The sequence below is a fragment of the Centropristis striata genome, chromosome 18 (assembly GCF_030273125.1).
Source record: "Centropristis striata isolate RG_2023a ecotype Rhode Island chromosome 18, C.striata_1.0, whole genome shotgun sequence".
In the NCBI taxonomy this organism is placed as follows: Eukaryota; Metazoa; Chordata; class Actinopteri; order Perciformes; family Serranidae; genus Centropristis; species Centropristis striata.
Window position 1 is genome coordinate 34,758,562 of NC_081534.1, and position 21,071 is coordinate 34,779,632.

The window sequence follows — 21,071 nt, forward strand, 5'->3', positions numbered from 1 at the left end:
GTGTTGGTGACTTTTACACACCGTGAGCCTTAGCAGTCATTGACCCCGCTCTGTGATTTTACGTGGTCTTCTGCTTCGTGGCTGAGTTGCTTTTGTTCCTAAACTTTTCCACTTTCTAATGATATCACCTCCAGTTGACCGTGGAATATCCAGCATGGATGAAATTTCCGACACCGTCTTATTGCAGAGGTGGCATCCTATCACAGTACCACACATGAAGCCACTGAGCTCTTCAGAATGAAACATTCTGCATCACAAATGTTTGCAGATGGAGACTGCATGGCTAGGTGTTTGCCTTTATACCCCTGTGGCAAGAGGTCTGATTGAAACAACTGATTTCAGTAATTAAAACAGGTGTGGCCAATTACTTTTGTCCGTATAATGTAGATGTGAATAAATGCTGAATAAATGAGCGTGGTGCGGTCAGAGAGATGTGTGTTTCCTGCTGCAGCTGATGATGATTCTCTTCATTCTCCATGACTTGGTCCAGGTCTGGTTCATATTTCCTTATAGAATATAATATATTGTTTCTGGTGACCCTCTGAACCAAACAATCACCTTCAGGGTCACAGTTTCCTCATTGTGTCTTTGTTTTCACTGCAGTATATGAAATTTATATAAAGTCGATATAAGTTCCTGCAGCTCTCCATGAAACTAATATGAATTTATAAATAACATGACTTTAGTTTTTCAGTCAAGTGGATGTGAGTCCTGAACACGTTTCATGAGGGTTTATTTTTATGTTTCAGAGTCGTCAACATGAACAGCTGAACATTTATTATTATTACATTTCATGAGTTAGAAGAAGAATTCACATCTCTTATTTCACCCAAAACACTACAAGTAAAAGTCCTGCATTATTATTATTTAAGTAAAAGTAAACAAGCATCAACATCAAAATGTACTGAAAGTATCAAAAGTAAAAATACTCCAAATATATTATTGGATTAACCCTCTGAACCTCAAAGTATGTTTTTCTTAAGAAATCAGCAGAAATAGACAATTTATTGTGGAAAGAAACTGTAAAAACAGACATTATCATAAGAGTTTGAACTTTCCAACGGACTTTGAATGGATCATCAGTTATAAAAAATTACCAAAACTTGTGTTACATGTTGATATTAGTATCAGAATGCCTTTATTCTCCATGTGTCATTTAAAATAAATCAGATCCTGTTAAAAACATTAAATTCTGCTCCTCAGAGACACTGAAGACATGATTGATTCTGCTGAGACCAACGGTCACATTTACACAGAGCAGAGAGGAGAGGACAGGAGACAATACTTCAACATGTACAAAGTGTGGAGAAAACTTTTATAACATTCAGGACACTTGTTGGAACTTGGAAAATGACTCAAACTGTGTTTCATTGGTGAGACTGTGGCTGTGTCCCAATGTCAAGGATCCTTCCTTCAGAGTCGGGTCCTCCGGAGGCAAGGCCAGAGTCCTTCCTTTGACTGGTGTAACTACTAATGGGACAGCCTTCGGAGTGTGCAGCTGTGCGTCATTGTGTAATTGGACGTCCTGCTTAACTTCAGCGCCGCTCTCGGCCCTTTGGCTAAGATCAAGTGTAGTATCTGTTCTTATCAGTTTAATAAAAAATAAATAAATGAATAAATTCAGCGCCGCAATTTCAAAATCAGTTCACGACATGAATGTGTCTCTGGCATCAGCACTCTGACACATATTATATAATTATTATTATATTTGTGAAAATGGAAGAAGATGCTTTAAGGTTGAATCTTCACGATTTATCAAGTAAAAACCATAAAGTGGATTAAACCTAAATATTTAACTGATCCTGGCTGAATTCGGCCGCTACTTAGTGCCATGAATGCAGCGGCGCATAATTCATCATGGAAATATGTTCTGTGATTTTTTATTTTTTATTTTACAGTACAGTACAATAACAGTTATTTATAAATAACAATAACGGATAATAGCGGACTTTCGGTCCCTGTAAACACAATAAAGAAACGTATAACTTTCTGAATGGCATAGTTGCACATAATACATCATCATCTGCATATAAATTAATAAACAATAACTTTAGCAACTGAGACAGCATTAATTAACTTAACCGGCAATGTATCAAGATGACGTTTATTATCTTTAAGCTTAATATTCTGGCATATGCTTATTCATATGTTTTTGCTTGACTTTGAACACACGTTTTGTAAGTTATGTGACAACATTCAGTGTAAACTGAAAATATCTACATATTTAAATGCATATTGCGCCGCCGGCGTCGCTGTTTCTACGCTCGGCATTTTTAAATCTCCCGGTAGACCGGTGTGCGCAATGCTTTATGGGTAGTCGGAGCGCACGGAGGATACACACATGCATCCTTGGAGTTTGGGCAGAAGAAGGACTCTGTCCTCTGGAGCATCCTGGACATTGGGACAGTCCTTCAGCGGATGTCGATGACGTAGTGTCCTTCAAATCCAGCCGTTTGAGCATCCTTCCTTGACTTTGGGACACAGCCTGTTTGTCCTTTACATCTTTCTTTAGCTCCTTAGATGGTTAGTCAGCACCATCTAGTGGACAGATAGTAGAACTACATCCTGTTTACTCTCTGAAACACGTCACTGTGAAGTGTTGAGGGTGGGACTTCCTCAGCTCAGACGCTCACACACACAAGAAAGAAGAAGAAACGAGCAGCTTCTTCTCTCCCAGAGTTTCTTCGACACATGAAGGTGGAAAGTGTCTGTAAGTGGACCTGAAGTGAGTTCAGCAGGTGAGAATCCTACCAGAGGAATCTGTAAATGTTTTACAGTTGTTGTTTGTCGTGCTGCGTCACTGTTTAACTGCCAGAACTTCCCCTTCTCTCTTCCTCTAGACTGATTGATCTCTGGCTTGCTGTTGTCATGTTATCTCAGCTTGTGACTGCTCCAGCGAGGGTCCTTTAGAGGGACCCAGTAGTATCTCATGTGATGTTAGAATCATCATTGTCATTTCTAACTAAACAGATGTCTGTCAGCTTGCATTCAGTTCATAGCCTGGCATTAATCTAAACCGTTATAGGAGTTGATTGAAATGCTTATTGTAGGTTTATCTGCTCATTAAATTCCATGATTGTATTTTAATAGTGAGCTCTTAACCTTCTGCCTTAGAAAAAACGTTGCATAACAGTTGACATGAAGTTGTAGGGTGGGGTGTGTGTGTGTGTGTGTGTGTGTGTGTGTGTGTGTGCGCGCGCTCAGACACAGAGTTTGTGTGTCACTTCCTTATCTCTGCTTACAGCTTGGATCCACTTGGCTCAGGCGTGTTTATCTTTCTCTTTTTTAGTTTTCTTTAATCTCTATCTCTTGTACTGACGGATTAGCCTGCAGCAGGGATTCCCAAAGTGTGGTGCGCGGACCCCCAGGGGGTGCACGGACTGCTGCTGGGGGGGCGCGAGATGAAAAATGTAATGGCGGTCTGATAATTACACAATACTTTTACAACTGATACTTTAACTTAATGTACTTTTACTGCTGATACTTTTACTGCTGATACTCTAGCTTTGTGTACTTTTACTACTGATACTTAAACTTCATGTACTTTTACTGCTGATACTTTAAATTCATGTACTTTTACTACTGATACTTTAACTTCATGTACTTTTACTGTTGATACTTTAACTTCATGTACTTTTACTGCTGATACTTTAACTTCATGTACTGTATTTATATCTACATTTAATAATTATTAAACGCTTTGCCTCTTTTTTATTTGACTTTTTTTAGTCATATTTATTTATTTGTTTGTTCTTAATGAATAAAACGTAAAAAGTTTATATTTTGTGTGTATTGCCCCTTATTTACAGAATTTATTTTAAATACATTTATTCATTTATTTATCAGATCGGTAGATATGAATGCATAGGAAAATATTTCATTTCAGGGGACTTTTTTCATAATCTTTTAATATAATTGTCATTATAATTTATATATTTATATATTTTATTTATTATGTTTTTTTATGCATTAATTCATTTTATTGGATTTTGTTCATTATTTTATTTAATAAAAGAATAAAACTACTGAACTGTTTTGACTTTTTATACATTTATATTAACATTTATTTCATAATTTATATAAGTCATATATAATGTGACAAATACCAATATCTGACACAATGTTCCCACAAACACAAGACAAAAAACATTCTTACAACTATTATTTTCACACTCAAACACACAAGCTGAGCTTAATTTCATCTGATGGTTAGTAGCACCATCTAGTGGACAGATAGTAGAACTACACCATCTGATTTATCTCTCTCTGACTGGGTTTCTCCCACTGGTTGGACTGGTTTTCACGTCACTCTGTTGTTTTATGTTTAGACTTGGACTGTGAAGTTGTGAGGGTGTGACTGCGTCCTCAGCTCAGACGCTCACAGACACCAGGACTGATGAAGACGAAGACGAGCAGCTTCTTCTCTCCCAGAGTTTCCTCCACACATGAAGGTGGAAAGTGTCTGTAAGTCGACCTGAAGTGAGTTCAGCAGGTGAGAATCCTACCAGAGGAATCTGTAAATGTTTCATCATCAGGATCACTTTGATCACTTCGTGCTGCGTCACTGTTTAACTGCACAGGAGGAATGTTTCTTTTTTTTCACATTTAATCAACAGGTTACAGAGGATATACACACAACTCCAACCCCAACAACTCATATTCCCTCACATAGGTTAAATTAAAATAACTCTAATAAGATGCACGGAAACACAATCTTGCCAAAGTCAAAAACTTATCAGAGAAAGCGAGACACCTTCCAATCCTAACCGGGGGGCTGGTCCCTTTCACACTCAGAGAACCAAAATATTATCCAAACCTATACCCTCAACACACAACAGACATTGTTACACAGCATAAATAAGGAACAAATAAAACAGATGAGAAAAAAAAAAAAAAAAAAAAAAACACAACACCAGAAACTATTATGCTCAGGTCTTGCCATTTTTACTATGCCTTATATTGACCCAGAATGCTCTTAAAGTCAAATTCCATATGAGATTGCCACATTTTTAAAAAGACTGAGGATCTGCCTTTACTCATGTAATATATAATATCCAGTGTAAGATAGCTTGAAAGTTCATTCCACCAGTGAGCTATTGCAGGGGGTTCGTTTGCTTTCCTTTTTAAAGTTATACATTTCCTGGCTGCCAGCATAACAAGATCTATGTATCTGCTATGGTGTTTATTCCACTTGTCAGACAGACTAGTTCCCAAAAGACATAAACGAGGTGACAATGGAATAGGTACTTGTAAACATTGAGATATCAACTCAATAATAGATTTCCAAAAAAAGGAAAGTGAGTCACAAGACCAAAACATATGACGAAATGTTCCTTTTTGTTTCTTACAGCGCCAGCAGAGAAATGACATCTCACTGTTCAGTTTGTGTCGTTTCTCTGGAGTGTAATAAATCCTATGTAGCAGGAATGTTTCTTGATGCTGATTGGCTGTTTTCAAATGTATATTTATGATTTACTCTGCAGAATTACTCAATGTTGTTTGTGTTTCTCAGGTAGAATCAACAGTTTGATTGTGATCATCAGTGAAACATGCAGGGTGTGTCTGAACTGGTCTGAAAGCCTGGATCCACTCGGCTCAGGTGTGTTTATATTTCTTTCTGTTAATACTCTGAAGTTATGAGTATAAATTAAGTGTAAAGTGGTCAAATGCAGACATCTTCCAGCACTGAGACCTGGTTTAACTGAGGACCATTTAGCACAGTCAAGGTCTCAACTGTCCAGAGGCTTAAAATACACAAACTTAAAAAAAAAAATAATAATAATAATACAGTATGTCTGTAGCATGTGATTGTTACCTGTTGTAACTGTAACTGTTAATTTTCCCTGAGATAATATAAACTAATTAAGAGCTAAATAAAAAGAAATGCAGATTATCAATGTTATGATGTAAATAATATGAAATAAAGTCCAATTAGTCAAAGTCCATGTGATGTCTTTAAATGTTTGGTTTTATCAGCCTAAAATATCGATATTTTGTTTTAATGTTAGAAAACAGAGAAAAAAGGAATTCTCCATGTTTTAGCCCTTAAAACAAAACAGAGTACTTGACCATTCATTAATTATCACAATAGCTGGCAATAGTCCACTGATCACTGCAACTTTGATTTAACACAAAAGAAAACTGGCAATATTTTTTTGCCATTTAATTTCTTTGCCTGGATTATTTAACCAAATCCATATTTTAAGAATCTGTTCTCTTGGTTTAGTTATCCATGTTCCTAAATTACTCATGTGTGAGCACAGATATCCACATCAAGGTTGATCAGCTTGTACTGAAAACCAGAAGTGATCCTCAACTCTGGGGAGAATCAAACAAAATGTCTGTCTGACAGTTACAGGTAGCTGACCGTCCTTTCTAACTGTCTCCTGACTTTGTTTGTTTGTCTCTCCTGATGATTGCTTAAAACAAATGAAACCATCTTCATCATAACAAAGTCTATATTTTAAAATGAACTTTTTCCTTTTGGTATCTTTTGGATCTTTGCAGGGACAAAAAATGGCGACACCTGAAGAGGAAATCTTATCAATTTTAGAAGATTTGGGAGATGAGGACTTTGAAAAATTCAAGTGGTTCCTGCAGGGGGCGCTAGGAGGCATCGAAGCAATCCCAAAGAGTCGACTGGAGAATGCAAACCGGATTAAAACCGTGGATCAGATGATTCAGACTTACAGTATAAATGCGATTGACGTGGCCAGAACAGTTAAAGAGAAGATAAATCAGAAATTATCAAACCCCCCCCTCAAACTTGAAGGTAAGTCAGAATCGTTATTCATTATAAAAATGGATGTAACAAAGATTGAAGTTGTAGGTTACAGAGACTTTAACAAACTCTCTCTGATCTACAAATATAGACATGTATGTCTTGTTGCTCTTTGGATTATAGAACCAAGCACCCAAAAACACATCCAGCAGAGAAATAAAATTAAAGTCTATCAGAGAACAAAAATGATGAACCAGAGGCAGACAATCCTTTTTTTTGGTTGCTTCTAGCTGGTTAAAATGTGTACACTTGTTAAATGAATTAAAATGAAATTGAAAATGAAAATGAATTATTCAATTCAATTCAATTCAAACAACTTTATTTACCCCAAATAGGGCAATTCAGTTTGACTCACATTCGCTAAGACAACCGCTAATTGGTTTCATTGTTCTATTCATTCAGAGATTCTTCCTCGGTGCCAGCCAAAACTAAAATCCAATTTACAAAAGAAGTTCCAGTGTGTGTTTGAGGGGATCGCTAAAGCAGGAAACCGGACACTTCTGAATGACATCTACACAGAGATCTACATCATAAAGGGAGGGACTGCAGAGGTCAATAATGAACATGAGGTCAGACAGATTGAAACAGCATCCAGGAAACCAGAGAGACCAGAAACAAGAATCAGACAAGAAGACATCTTTAAAGCCACATCTGGAAGAGATGAACCAATCAGAACAGTGCTGACAATGGGAGTGGCTGGCATTGGGAAAACAGTCTTAACACAGAAGTTCACTCTGGACTGGGCTGAAGACAAAACCAACCAGGACATCCACTTCATATTTCCATTCACTTTCAGAGAGCTGAATGGGCTGAAAGAGAGAAAGTTAAGCTTGGTGGGACTTGTTCATCGCTTCTTTCCTGAAACCAAAGAAGCAGGAATCTGCAGGTTTGAAGAGTTCCACGTTGTGTTGATCTTTGACGGTCTGGATGAGTGTCGACTTCCTCTGGACTTCCACAACACTGAGGTCCTGACTGATGTCACAGAGTCCACCTCAGTGGATGTGCTGCTGACAAACCTCATCAGGGGGAAACTGCTTCCCTCTTCTCGCCTCTGGATAACCACACGACCTGCAGCAGCCAATCAGATCCCTACTGACTGTGTTGGCATGGAGACAGAGGTCAGAGGGTTCACTGACCCACAGAAGGAGGAGTACTTCAGGAAGAGATTCAGAGATGAGGAGCAGGCCGGCAGAATCATCACCCACATCAAGACATCACGAAGCCTCCACATCATGTGCCACATCCCAGTCTTCTGCTGGATCTCTGCTGGAGTTCTGGAGAAGCTGATGAAAACCAGAGAGGAAAGTGAGCTACCCAAGACCTTGACTGAGATGTACATTGAATTCCTGGTGGTTCAGATCAAGCTGAAGAACGTCAAGTATGATGGTGGATCTGAGAGAGATCCACACTGGAGTCAAGAGAGCAGGAAGATGATTGAGTCACTTGGAAAACTGGCTTTTGATCAGCTGCAGAAAGGGAACCTGATCTTCTATGACTCAGACCTGACAGAGTGTGGCATCGATATCACAGCAGCCTCAGGTTACTCAGGAGTGCTCACACAGGTCTTTAGGGAGGAGAGAGGACCGTACGAGGTCAGGGTGTTCTGCTTCGTCCATCTGAGTGTTCATGAGTTTCTGGCTGCTCTTCATGTCCATCTGACCTTCATCAACTCTGGAGTCAATCTGATGGCAGAAGCAAGTTGGTGGCCTAAAGTCTTTAGTGACAAACCAAAACATCTCTACCAGAGTGCTGTGGACAAGGCCTGTCAGAGTCCAAATGGACATCTGGACTTGTTCCTCCGCTTCCTCCTGGGTCTTTCACTGGAGATCAATCAGAATCACCTACGCGATCTGCTAACACAGACGGGAAGTAGCTCACAGACCAATCAGGAAACAGTCCAGTACATCAAGAAGAAGATCAGTGAGGATCTCTCAACAGAGAGAAGCATCAACCTGTTCCACTGTCTGAATGAACTGAATGATCGTTCTCTAGTGGAGGAGATCCAACAGTCCCTGAGATCAGGAAGTCTCTCCTCAGATAGACTGTCTCCTGCTCATTGGTCAGCTCTGGTCTTCATCTTATTGTCATCACAAACAGATCTGGATGTGTTTGACCTGAAGAAATACTCTGCTTCAGAGGAGGCTCTTCTGAGGCTGCTGCCAGTGGTCAAAGCCTCCAACAAAGCTCTGTGAGTGGATATATCAATAATTTCAAATATCTTTATTTCATACATGAAAACTTAAAATTGTATTTGTACTCAACAGTTTCTTTTCCTCAGGCTGAATAACTGTAAACTCTCAGAGAGAAGCTGTGAAGCTCTGTCCTCAGTCCTCAGCTCCCATCCCTCTAGTCTGAGAGACCTGGACCTGAGTAACAACGCCCTGGAGGATTCAGGAGTGAAGAAGCTGTCTTCTGGACTGAAGAGTCCACTATGTGAACTGGAAACTCTCAGGTCAGTATTGAACTTCTTCTAAAGTGTCACACTGGTTTTGAAGAGCCATTTCCTTTAGTTAATCTTCAATTTCATTGAAACTGAAAAATCTCAAATCTACCTGCTTATCTTCGGCTTGTTTTTTGTTTGTTTGTTTGTTTGTGTTATTTGTCATTGGCAAACTGAAAAACAAGACACAGATGATAATCAAAGTACATTTTAAACACAGTAATTTCAATTATGTACAGCTCTGTTAAAGCTGACTGTCAAACACAAATCTGCAAAGACAAATGTCTCTTTGCTCAAAAAATAAAATAAAATTAACACACTGAAATAGAAAATGTGGATAATTGAAAACATGTCCAAACAAGTTAAATATTCAAACCAATGCTGATGAATGTGTACATTTCTTTTAAGGGTAATGGGCTGTAAGCTCTCAAAGAAAAGCTGTGAAGCTCTGTCCTCAGTCCTCAGCTCCCAGTCCTCTAGTCTGAGAGACCTGGACCTGAGTAACAACGGCCTGGAGGATTCAGGACTGAAGCAGCTGTGTTCTGGACTGAAGAGTCCAAACTGTACACTGGAAACTCTCAGGTCAGTATTGAACGTCTTCTAAAGTATCACACTGGTTTTGAAGAGCCATTTCCTTTAGTTAATCTTCAATTTCATTGAAACAGAAAAATCTCAAATCTACCTGCTTATCTTCGGCTTGTTTTTTTTTTGTTGTTTGTTTGTTTGTTTGTGTTATTTGTCATTGGCAAACTGAAAAACAAGACACAGATGATAATCAAATTACATTTTAAACACGGTAATTTCAATTATGTACAGCTCTGTTAAAGCTGACTGTCCAACACAAATCTGCACAGACAAATGTCTCTTTGCTCAAAAAATAAAATAAAATTAACACACTAAAATAGAAAATGTGGATAATTGAAAACATGTCCAAACAAGTTAAATATTCAAACCAATGCTGATGAATATGTACATTTCTTTTAAGGGTAACGGGCTGTGAGCTCTCAGAGGAAAGCTGTGAAGCTCTGTCCTCAGTCCTCAGCTCCCAGTCCTCTAGTCTGAGAGACCTGGACCTGAGTAACAACGGCCTGGAGGATTTCGGAGTGAAGCAGCTGTCTGTTGGACTAAAGAGTCCACTATGTGAACTGGAAACTCTCAGGTCAGTATTAAACTTATTTTAAAGTACCTCAAATCTACATGCTTTTTGGGGGCTCTTTCTTTCATTATTAGCACACTGAAATAAATATCACAGGTAACAATCAAATTAAAGTTAAAGCCCAGTAATTTAAATCATGTACATCTCTGTTCAAGCTGACTGTCAAACACAAATCTGCACAGACAAATGTGTCTTAGCTAAAATTTAAAAAATAAATTGACACGCTAAAATAGGAAATTTGGATCATTGAAAACATGTCCAAACAAGTTAAATATTTAAACCAATGCTGATGAATGTGTACATTTATTTTAAGGGTAACTGGCTGTAAGCTCTCAGAGAGTAGCTGTGAAGCTCTGTCCGTAGTCCTCAGCTCCCAATCCTCTAGTCTGAGAGAACTGGACCTGAGTACCAATGACCTGCAGGATTCTGGAGTGAAGCAGCTGTCTGTTGGACTGAAGAGTCCATTATGTGAACTGAAAACTCTCAGGTGAGTGTCTGTATGTAAACAGTTTATCTTTTTTAAAATGTATTTTTTTGGGCTTTTTCATGCCTTTAATGGACAGGATAGCTGAAGGATAGCTGGATAGCTGAAAGACAGGAAGCAGGGGGCAGAGAGAGGGGAATGACATGCAGAAAACGGCCGTCCGATGCGGGACTCGAACCGGGGCTAGCTGCAGTGAGGACTGTAGCCTCTACACATGGGGCGCCTGCGTAACCCACTACGCTACCGACCACCCCCAAACAGTTAATCTTTTTTCTTCCGCTCATCCTTCTTTAGGCTCATGTTTGGGAAGACTGTCAACATCTTTTGAATTTCCTGCTGTTCCTGCTCTGATTTTTTCTTAATTGCAGTCTATCAGGCTGTCTGATCTCAGAGGAAGGCTGTGCTTCTCTGGCCTCAGCTCTGAGCTCCAACCCCTCCCATCTGAGAGAGCTGGACCTGAGCTACAATCATCCAGGAGACTCAGGAGAGAATCAGCTGTCTTCTCTACGAGAGGATCCACACTGCAGACTGGAGACTCTCAGGTATGGACAGACAACAAGAGCTCACACTGCAGGTGTCTCCAGTTTCTTGATTTACATTTTCTTCAACTCTTTCTTTGAAGTTATTAATAATATTGTGTCAGATTTTCTTAAGCTAACAGGAACCGTGAAAACAAGCTTTCATACCGAAGTTCATTATTGATCTTGACAATAATAATTTGAATGCCATGTGTTGTGGTTTCAACCTCTGGACAGAGATTCTTTCAATAAAAAAAATTAAATATATATCTGGAGAATATATGTATGAGTCATCAATATTAGATGCATCCAATTACATTATAAATGGTTTTCTGCTGGGGGAAAAAAGCCTTTTTTTAAAGCGGACACTGTCCCCAAAAAAATAAACACCATTGTTTGTTTTTGCATGAAGCTTTTTACTGCTCAAATGTTTTTTTTTTTTGTTGTAATTAGAGAGAGAGCAAAGTGAGGTGATGGAGTATGAATATAGAAAATTCAGTTTAGGGCGAGTGGGAGGGGTGGTGGACGGCTTAAAAAAAAACCCAGCACTGAGATTACAGACTTTTTTTTTATCAAAAAATGGATTCAGAGAGTGCAGTTATTGACAGTGTGGGCTTTGTGCTTGCTCTGTTATGTTTATTATATGAGAGGACATCAATAAAAAGAAAGCAGATTAATGATGACTATGCTCTCCTAATATGTGTACATTACACAATATTCTTTTTCTTCTCTGTGTGGGAGGGGTGTGAGTGGAAGAGCTGAGTGAAGTTGTGTTTTTTTCTCTATTTTTGTTTAATTTTTCTGTGTTTTTCTGTCGTGATGGGTTTGTGAATGTAGTTGTGTTGGTTTGGTGTTAAGTTTGGTTAGTTTTTGGTTAGCTTCGTGCTTGTTTGTTACTTGTTTTGTCAGCCACGCTCAGAGGAGCTGAGGCATCTCAGACGCCGGTATGGCGTCCAGCAGCGTTTTCTCCAGGGTGACACTGAAGCACGGCATTAAAATTGGAGCCGGTTCTCCGTGCAGCGTGGAGGAGGTAGCACTGGCAGTTGGCCAAATCATCGGGCACGGCTCTGTGAAGTCCGCTGCCCGTATGAACAGTGTCGTGGTCCTGTTCTTAGAAAAACTAGAACAGGTGAACAGGTTGGTGGAGACAGGCATCACAGGGAATGGGATGTTTGAGCCGGTGCTGCCGCTGACGCAGCCGGCCACTAAAATCACCCTGTCAAACGTCCCTCCATTCATCAGTGATGAGTTCTTAATCAAACAACTTTCAAGACATGGAAAAGTGGTGTCACCTATAAGGAAGGTGTTATCAGACTGCAAATCCCCCCTGCTGAGACACATAGTCTCTCACCGCAGACAGCTCTTCATGTTGTTAAACAACAAAGACGAAGAGTTTGATTACCGCTTCTGTGTCCGCATAGATGATTTTGAATATGTTCTCTTTTGTGTTTTGGATGTGGTGGAGAGGGACATTTGATTAAAGCCTGTTCTAATCGTGATGCTCCGGCTGCACCCCCGCTGCAGGCAGCCAACCGGTTCCGGCAGCGCGGCATGCGGCTGCGGTCGCGGGTGGAGGGAAAAAGATACAGGAGCTACAGAGAAACAGCCAGGTGAAGAGATGCAGAGCCAGGCTGGAGGAAGCTCTGAGGTGAGGGGTGAGAGGGAGGAGGTGACAGGTGAGCCTTCAGGTAAAGTGGAAGGTGAGTTGGTGGATGTGGGTGAGACGGGTGAGGGGAGAGAAGCAGGTGAGGTTGCTATTAAAGTAGGCAAAGAAAATAAAGTATCAGGTGAGCTAGAGGAGGTAGGTGAACCAGGTGAGGATGTAGGCGAGGTGAGTGAGGCAGGTAAAATAACAGGTGAGCCTTGTGAAGAGTTTGAGGTTGCAGATATCCAGTGTGAAGCAGGTAAAGAGGGAGAAGTAGGTGAGGTGACAGGTGAGTCAGGTGAAAGACTTTTATCAGGTGAGCTGTGTGAGGGAAGCGCAGTAACTGAAGCTAGAGAGGTGGAGGCCTGTGAGGCTGAGTGGGGGTCTGCTCCTCTTAAACGGCGCAGCAAGAGGAGAAACTTGCTGACTGTGGTGGCCGGTGGTAAGGCCGGACGTCTGGCAGGTAAACGTAGTGCTGCAGAGAACAGAAGGGTTCTGTCTGACAGCAGTGACCTGTCTCACACTCAGCAGGCTGCTGCTCAGGTGTATCCTGCTGATACACTGAAGTCCTTTTTAAAACAGACCAAAGGGATGAAGAGGTTAATGTTGGAACAGCACTTCCCTGATTTGCAGGGTTTTTATAATTCAGTCAGGCATATTATAAAACACAGATCAGAGTCAGACCTGACGGACCAAGAAGTGTTCAGACTGAGAAAACAGATGATTAAAGTCAGGAAACAACTTGGTTTTTAATGATGATGAATGTACAGATCTTATTTTTATTTATTTATTTGATTGTTTTTTGCCTGTTTTTTAGCATTTCCATTATAATGGGTAGTTTTAAAATAGGCAGTCTGAATGTCAATGATGCCAGAGAAACAAGAAAAAGAGCATTAATGTTTGAAATGACCAAAATGAAACATATGGATGTCCTGTTTTTACAAGAAACACACAGTGATGTTGGTAATGAGGCAGACTGGAGCGGAGAATGGGAAGGAGAACTCATTTTAAGCCATAATTCCACCCTCAGTGGAGGAGTGGGCTTCCTGTTCTCGCAAGGTTTTACTCCAACCTCCCTGGAGGTCAGACATGTTGTGGAGGGGAGGGGCCTTTTAGTAAAGGCTGTTTTTGAATATTTTAATTATGTTTTTATCAATATTTATGCTCCAAACAAAGGTACAGAGAGGAAGCACTTCTTTGAGAGTCTGAATGATATTTTAAATGGCCTTAGCTCGGAGGATTATTTATTCGTGGGTGGGGATTTTAATTGTACTGAAAATGAGACTTTAGATGGTTACCATGCAGAGCCTCATCCAGTATCCCAGCATGCCTTGAGGCAGCTGGTCTCCTCCCATGGCCTGGTGGACGTGTGGAGAAGGATGCACACAGGCTGCAGACAGTATAGATGGTCCCACGTTAGTGAAAACAGAATCTCCTCGGCTAGACTAGATCGGTTTTATGTTTTTAAGCACAGAATAAGTGCTGTGAAAATGTGTGGAATTTTACAAGTTGGTTTTACTGATCATTCTCTGGTTTTAAGTAGTGTTTTTATTAGAAATATTTTATCCAAAAGCGCCTATTGGCATTTTAACTCAGTTTTAACTGTTGATAAATCTTTCAAGGAGGCTTTAAGTTTTTTTTGGGACGATTTTAAACAGAGGAAAAGCGAGTTTGTCAGTCTGAGGCAGTGGTGGGACCATGGAAAGTTTCAAATTAAGCTTTTATGTCAGCAGCAGATCTATCAGATATTGTGGATCTCGAGTGTGAAAAGTGAGTCCACAGGAAATTGAGGATATTTTGAAATCCTCAAGACTAAAAAGATGGCGTTAGTCAACCTGCTGGACACTAAAGTACAGGGTGCGCTGGTCCGCTCCTGGGTAGTAACAATAACTGATTTTTTGAATAAGTAACTGTTTGTTTTGTTATGTGCCAACTGTAAATAAAGTGCTGTTTAAAAATAAAATCTTCTTCTTCTTCTTCTTCTTCTTTTCTTGTCTTTTCTCTCAGAAATCATGCAGACAGTTGACTCAGAAGAGTTTCAGCCTGTTTCTCTGTCACACTGACAAACTGAGGAGCTCTGCTTCATGTTGAACAACAGTTAGGACTCATGTTGGATAGAAAATCATTGTGTCTGTGTTTCTTCCTCCAGGGTGGACCATGGTGGAGAGCACAGGTTAACACCTGGTCTGAGGAAGTGTAAGTGTGGATTGCATTTGACTAATGAAGACAAAACAGCTTTAAATACAAAGTTAATAGTTGTGATATTTATCAACATGTGTCATCATTAAACTTTATAGAAATGAACAACATCAGGACACAAAGACAGAATAAACCCTTCAGATGTGTCTGATGATAAACTGCTGCTGTGTTGTGTCTTTTTCTCTCCATCAGATTTCTGTCAACTCACACTGGACACAAACACAGTACAAAGAGAGCTCAAACTGTCTGAGAACAACAGGAAGGTGACATATGTTAAACAGGATCAGTCATATCCTGATCATCCAGAGAGATTTGACCACTGGGAACAGCTGCTGTGTAGAGATGGTCTGACTGGTCGCTGTTACTGGGAGGTCGAGTGGAGAGGAGGAGTTGCTGTAGCAGTGAGTTACAGAGGAATCAGCAGGAAAGGAAACAGTAAGGACTGTGTGTTTGGAGGAAATGATCAGTCCTGGAGTCTGTGGTGCTGTGATGATGGTGACTATGTATATTGCCACAATAACAGAGAAACAGTCCTCTCCTCCTCCTCCTCCTCCTCCTTCTCCTCCTTGTTCTCCTCCTTGTTCTCCTCCTCCTCTGGTAGAATAGGAGTGTATGTGGACTGTACTGCTGGCTCTCTGTCCTTCTACAGAGTCTCCTCTGACTCACTGATCCACCTCCACACCTTCAACACCACATTCACTGAACCTCTTTATCCTGGGTTTGTGTTCATGTCCCTTGGTTCCTCGGTGTCTCTGTGTGATCTGTAGGACGGAGACGACTTCCTGTCCTGTGGTCTGAATGTTGGATGAAGCTTCACTTTGTTTAACATTTGATTCTCTGATTGTTTCTTTAATGTCTCAAATGTTTTCTTCTTATAAATGGTGAAATGATCTCAGGGCTGAACTCTGATTTTCTCTTGAATCCAGTTTTTTTTGGAGCAGCGTCTTGTAGCTGCTAATGTCTGTCGTGATTGATCTCAATAAAGGTTTAAAGACTCACGAGAACAGCAGCTTCTAACAAATGTAAATCTGATTCTGTTTTAAAGAGGAATAAAGACATTACCTTCACAATCCAGAGTCATTTTCTTATGTTCAAAACCAGATGTAGTCTTATGTTTATCTTCAGGATTTTCTGATTCATGAAATGATAAAAGTAAAAAATTTTGAATCGAATTAGTAAAAAAAAAAAAGATTTATGTCCTGGAAATAGATAATTTGCATATATTTAAGTTCACACATCATTTGCATATTTAAACATGACAGTTTTGACAGTTCAGTTTCAATTTTATTTCATAATTTATTTGTTTTTTCCCTTTATTTTTTACTCTTAAATGAATAAACTTTCCCTCCAGTTTTAATGATTTATTTTTCTAATTTAATGATCATCATAATATAAAAACATAAATTAAAGACATCATTTCACTTTCTCTCCAGTTTCTATGCCTTTATGTTTCTTAATAAATTAAGATTAGATCTGCAAAAAAAAAAAAAAAAACCTATTATGATAAATAAATAAAAAAGTTCATTTGTAAACCTTGTAAATATATAAATAATTTCCCTTCAGTTTCCCTTAATGTTTCTAAATTATCTTCAATAATTAAATATATAATAATAATAATAATAATAATAATGATAATAATAATAATAAATGAAACGGTTTCCTTCCTTATAAATATTGACATTTAGAAATAAACTTGCCCTCCAGTTTCCCTTAAAGATTCAATTAATGAATAAACAAATATAAATAAAATAAATAAACGTTCCCTCAAATCTCTATACCTTCATGTTTCTTAATAAATAAATAAAGAAAACTATAATGATAAATAAATAAAAAGTTTATTTGTAAACCTTGTAAATATATAAATAAACTTTCCCTCCGTTTTCCCTTAATGTTTCTAAATGATCTTCAATAATAAAATAAATTATAATAATAATAAAAATCTTCCGTGGTTGTACATCCGGGTCACACACTTCTCTTTCCGGTGTGAGAGCACACCTTGAGACGTGACATAAACAAACCGAGCACGTGTTTTATTGGCGGTGAGTCTTCTCGGAGCAGAGACCGGACCGGACCGGGACCATGGTGAAGTGTGTCGTTTCCGCGTGTCCGAACCGCATGGTGAGCCGGAGAGTCTTCAACCGGCCGCCGAAGAGGTTCTTCAACTTCCCCCGGGACCCGGCGAGAGTCCAGGTAACCCGGGCTCAGGCTCTGCGGGCCGGCTGGACATGTCTGCTGCTTCCCGGTGTGTTCCAGGCTCCGGTTCCCAGAGGAGAGCTGCACCGCACCGTTATTAGGGCCTCGGGGCAATCGCACCGAGCACTGGTCCCATACAGCAATAGCTGTAGGAGCCCCGAGCACTACTGTTATACTGTGGATTTCTTCTTATTCCTCTTCCGGATGCAATTTCGTCGAGTTGCAGGACAAATTATATATCAAAACGTGCGGTTTGATCGGGATCGGTGTGCTATTACTTTTCTCTATGGAATATGAATTTTTCGCGACGTAAGTCGCGAAAAACTGCCCAAAATTTTGCATTGAAATGAATGGGACGGCCGAAAGAAAATGAGCAAAAAAGAACAGTAATTGAAGATTTTCAGACGTCTACTTCTCCGGCATAATTTCACCTAGAGACTCCATTTAAACTTTAAACAGTAGACACAAGTCTTGTGTATTGGTGCATTACTTTGCGTTTCGATAGGTCATATAGTTTTTTATCAATCCCTGTTCAATCACCATGATCATTTTTGGAGAAATTCTGAGATTATAATGGGTTTGTATTGCACGGAATGTTCATGTCAGAGTGTGTGATGTCATCACTCAGAGTGTAGAGGGAGAGGTAAAACTGTCAAAAAATAAATTTGAAAACTGCGCTCCAGGCCGCAAATTCCACTCTACAGAAATCATTTATACATAGAAATGTAGGAAAATTTGCCTTCTCACTCACAATCCTCTGGTAAAGCTGTCAGAGTTATAATTTGGGCGTACGACGCAAAGATGCGCCACCAAAACCACCAACAGCCTCATTGGGTCCCATATTAAAAACGCAGGAAGATTTCGGAAAAAGTGAGATTTAACTGTTTTTTTAGATCGCTCTAACAAAGCTATTTTTTCATTTTTCTTTAAAAAAAAAACATATGTAGAGGTTCAGGAAGAACTCAGGACACTCAAAGTGAAGTCGGATCAATGATAGGTATTATGGTTTTGCCAAAAATGCTTTCTGTTCGAGGCCAGAAATTTCACTCTGCCCACCTCTGGCTGCTTTCACTCTGCCAGAAGATTCCACAGCTGTTAATTCCGTTGATTGCTCTGCTCTGATTGGTCGACCCCAACGCTTTGATGCTTTGATGTGATTACAGTTACAGATACGTGCACGCACACACACACTGGTCATTTAATGTAATAACAGTTAAAGATACACGCACACACACACACACACACACACACACACACACACACACTGGTCATTTAATGTAATAACAGTTAAAGATACACGCACACACACACACACTGGTCATTTAATGTAATAACAGTTAAAGATACACGCACGCACACACACACTGGTCATTTAATGTAATATCAGTTAAAGATACACGCACGCACACACACACACACACACTGGTCATTTAATGTAATAACAGTTAAAGATACATGCACGCACACACACACACTGGTCATTTAATGTAATAACAGTTAAAGATACACGCACGCACACACACAATGGTCATTTAATGTAATATCAGTTAAAGATACACGCACACACACACACACACACACACTGGTCATTTAATGTAATAACAGTTAAAGATACACGCACGCACACACACACACACACACACACTGGTCATTTAATGTAATAACAGTTAAAGATACACGCACGCACGCACACACACACACACACACACACATATGCGCGCGTAAGCGCGCACACTCCTCCAGATACAAATGTTTCACACACACACATTTTGAGGTTAAAGGGCATAGGTTGCTGTATAAATAAATACTTGAAGAGGAATAGTATCATAACATTACTAGTATTAATTGTTTGAAATCTCTGAAGAATCTCATCATAGTGTACACACACCGGCAGTAGCCCCCGTGGCCCTTTCAAAATTTCCCCCAGAGGAAATTTTCTAGTTATTATTACTATTAGTATTAGTATCACGGCCGCCGATAGGGGGGGACGAACGGGTCTGCTGTCCCGGGCCCAGGGTAGGGGGGGGGCCCAGAACTGGCCCTCATTAAATTATGGAATGATTAAAAAAATAAAATGAAATAGGCCTATTTGTGGAAAAAAAATGTAATATTTAAGTTAAAAGCTTTTTATTTGTTTTCTTCCTAATTGTCCTTGAACTAGTGGTCAAGAACCCCCCCCCCAACACAAAAATGGTTTGGCCACTGATCAAACTTTGATGTTGCCGTTTGATTTGAAGTTCGCTCAAAATGTCCGGTAAACACAAGTCCGGTGCTCAGAAACGGAAAGAAAAGAGAAGACGAGAAGAAGAAAATAATTTATTTCAAAGAATAAAATAGATACATAAAGTTAATTGCACAAATAGGCTATCTGCAAAAAAGCTTTTTGTAAATCAGGGATATTATACTTGAAAGATGGGAATTAGCCCCTTATTTCAAAATATACACTCATAATCTGCAGGGTAAATAGCTGCACATTTAGTCATGGCTTATAAAGAAAGAGGAGAGGAGAGGAACAACAAGAGAAAAGGAGAGATCTGGGCGCGGGGGGCCCATCTAAGATAATCTAGGGCCCAGGCAAGACTGTCAGCTGGCCTGATTAGTATTATTATTGTTATTATTATTATAACTGTTATTATTGTTAGTAGTAGTATTATTGATATTATTATTATTATTATTATAACTTATTATTGTTAGTAGTAGTATTATTTATATTATTGTTATTATTACGATATTATTATGTTTATATTTCTAAATTAATTTTCAAAAAAAGAGAAAAGCTGCATTTAACTATTATTATTATTATTATTGTTATTATTATTATTATTTTTATTATTATTATTATTATAACTGTTATTATTGTAAGTATTATTATTATTTATATTATTGTTATTATTACGATATTATTATGTTTATGTTTCTAAATTAATTTAAAAAAAAGAGAAGCTGCATTTAACTATTATTATTATTATTATTACTATTATTATTATTATTTTTATTATTATTATTATAACTGTTATTATTGTTAGTTTTAGTATTATTTATATTATTGTTATTATTATGATATTATGTTTATGTTTCTAAATGAATTTTCAAAAAAAGAGAAAAGCTGCATTTAACTATTATTATTATTATTATTACTGTTGTTATTGTTTATTGATATTATTATTATTATCATCATTATTACTGTTATTATTATTACTATAATTATTATTGTTATCATTATTATTACGATTTTATTATGTTTATTTTTCTAAATTTATTATCAAAAAAAGAGAAAAGCTGCATTTAACTTTTATTATTTTTGTTATTATTATTATTATTATTATTATTATTATTATTATTAGAAATTGGACGCTTTTTTACAAACCAACCACTTCCTGTTTTTAAATTTGTCATTTTATTCCTTTTTTTAAATGTTTAGTTATTTAAACATGTTTTCACAATAAAACAGTGACATAACAATTTAAGTTATTTATATATGTTTTATTTACATACTCATGGCCACATATATAAACAAAAATGAAATAGATACAAATAAGGTGCAGGAGCATAAGTAAAAAATATGAAATTATAGAAATGATTAACAAATAATAAAAATAATAAAAACTCAACAAACCATCAAAAATATATATAAACTGCATCACTTCATTTATTT

The 21,071-nt window shown here is 38.4% G+C and overlaps 1 protein-coding gene, 1 long non-coding RNA gene and 1 other non-coding gene across 4 annotated transcripts; all 3 read left to right on the forward strand.

Moving 5' to 3' along the window:
- Positions 1-1,386: 1,386 nt before the first annotated feature.
- LOC131991089 (uncharacterized) lies at positions 1,387-5,853 on the forward strand. The gene is made up of 3 exons (XR_009396101.1): positions 1,387-2,738; positions 4,329-4,492; positions 5,513-5,853. It is a non-coding gene; the product is annotated as an uncharacterized LOC131991089 (long non-coding RNA).
- LOC131991752 (U2 spliceosomal RNA) lies at positions 1,538-1,733 on the forward strand. The gene has a single exon (XR_009396184.1). It is a non-coding gene; the product is annotated as a U2 spliceosomal RNA (small nuclear RNA).
- A 399-nt stretch (positions 5,854-6,252) lies between the features above and the next one.
- LOC131991079 (NACHT, LRR and PYD domains-containing protein 12-like) lies at positions 6,253-16,297 on the forward strand. 2 transcript variants are annotated; one of them, XM_059356376.1, is made up of 9 exons: positions 6,253-6,772; positions 7,184-8,969; positions 9,060-9,233; positions 9,630-9,803; positions 10,207-10,380; positions 10,691-10,864; positions 11,230-11,403; positions 15,174-15,220; positions 15,416-16,297. In XM_059356376.1, the coding sequence occupies exons 1-9, from the start codon at positions 6,469-6,471 to the stop codon at positions 15,988-15,990; spliced, it is 3,582 nt and encodes a 1,193-aa protein (XP_059212359.1). In that variant the 5' UTR covers positions 6,253-6,468; the 3' UTR covers positions 15,991-16,297. The 2 variants fall into 2 exon arrangements, with proteins under 2 accessions (XP_059212359.1, XP_059212360.1); XM_059356377.1 differs by lacking the exons at positions 15,174-15,220; positions 15,416-16,297 and adding an exon at positions 15,032-15,076.
- Positions 16,298-21,071: the final 4,774 nt, after the last annotated feature.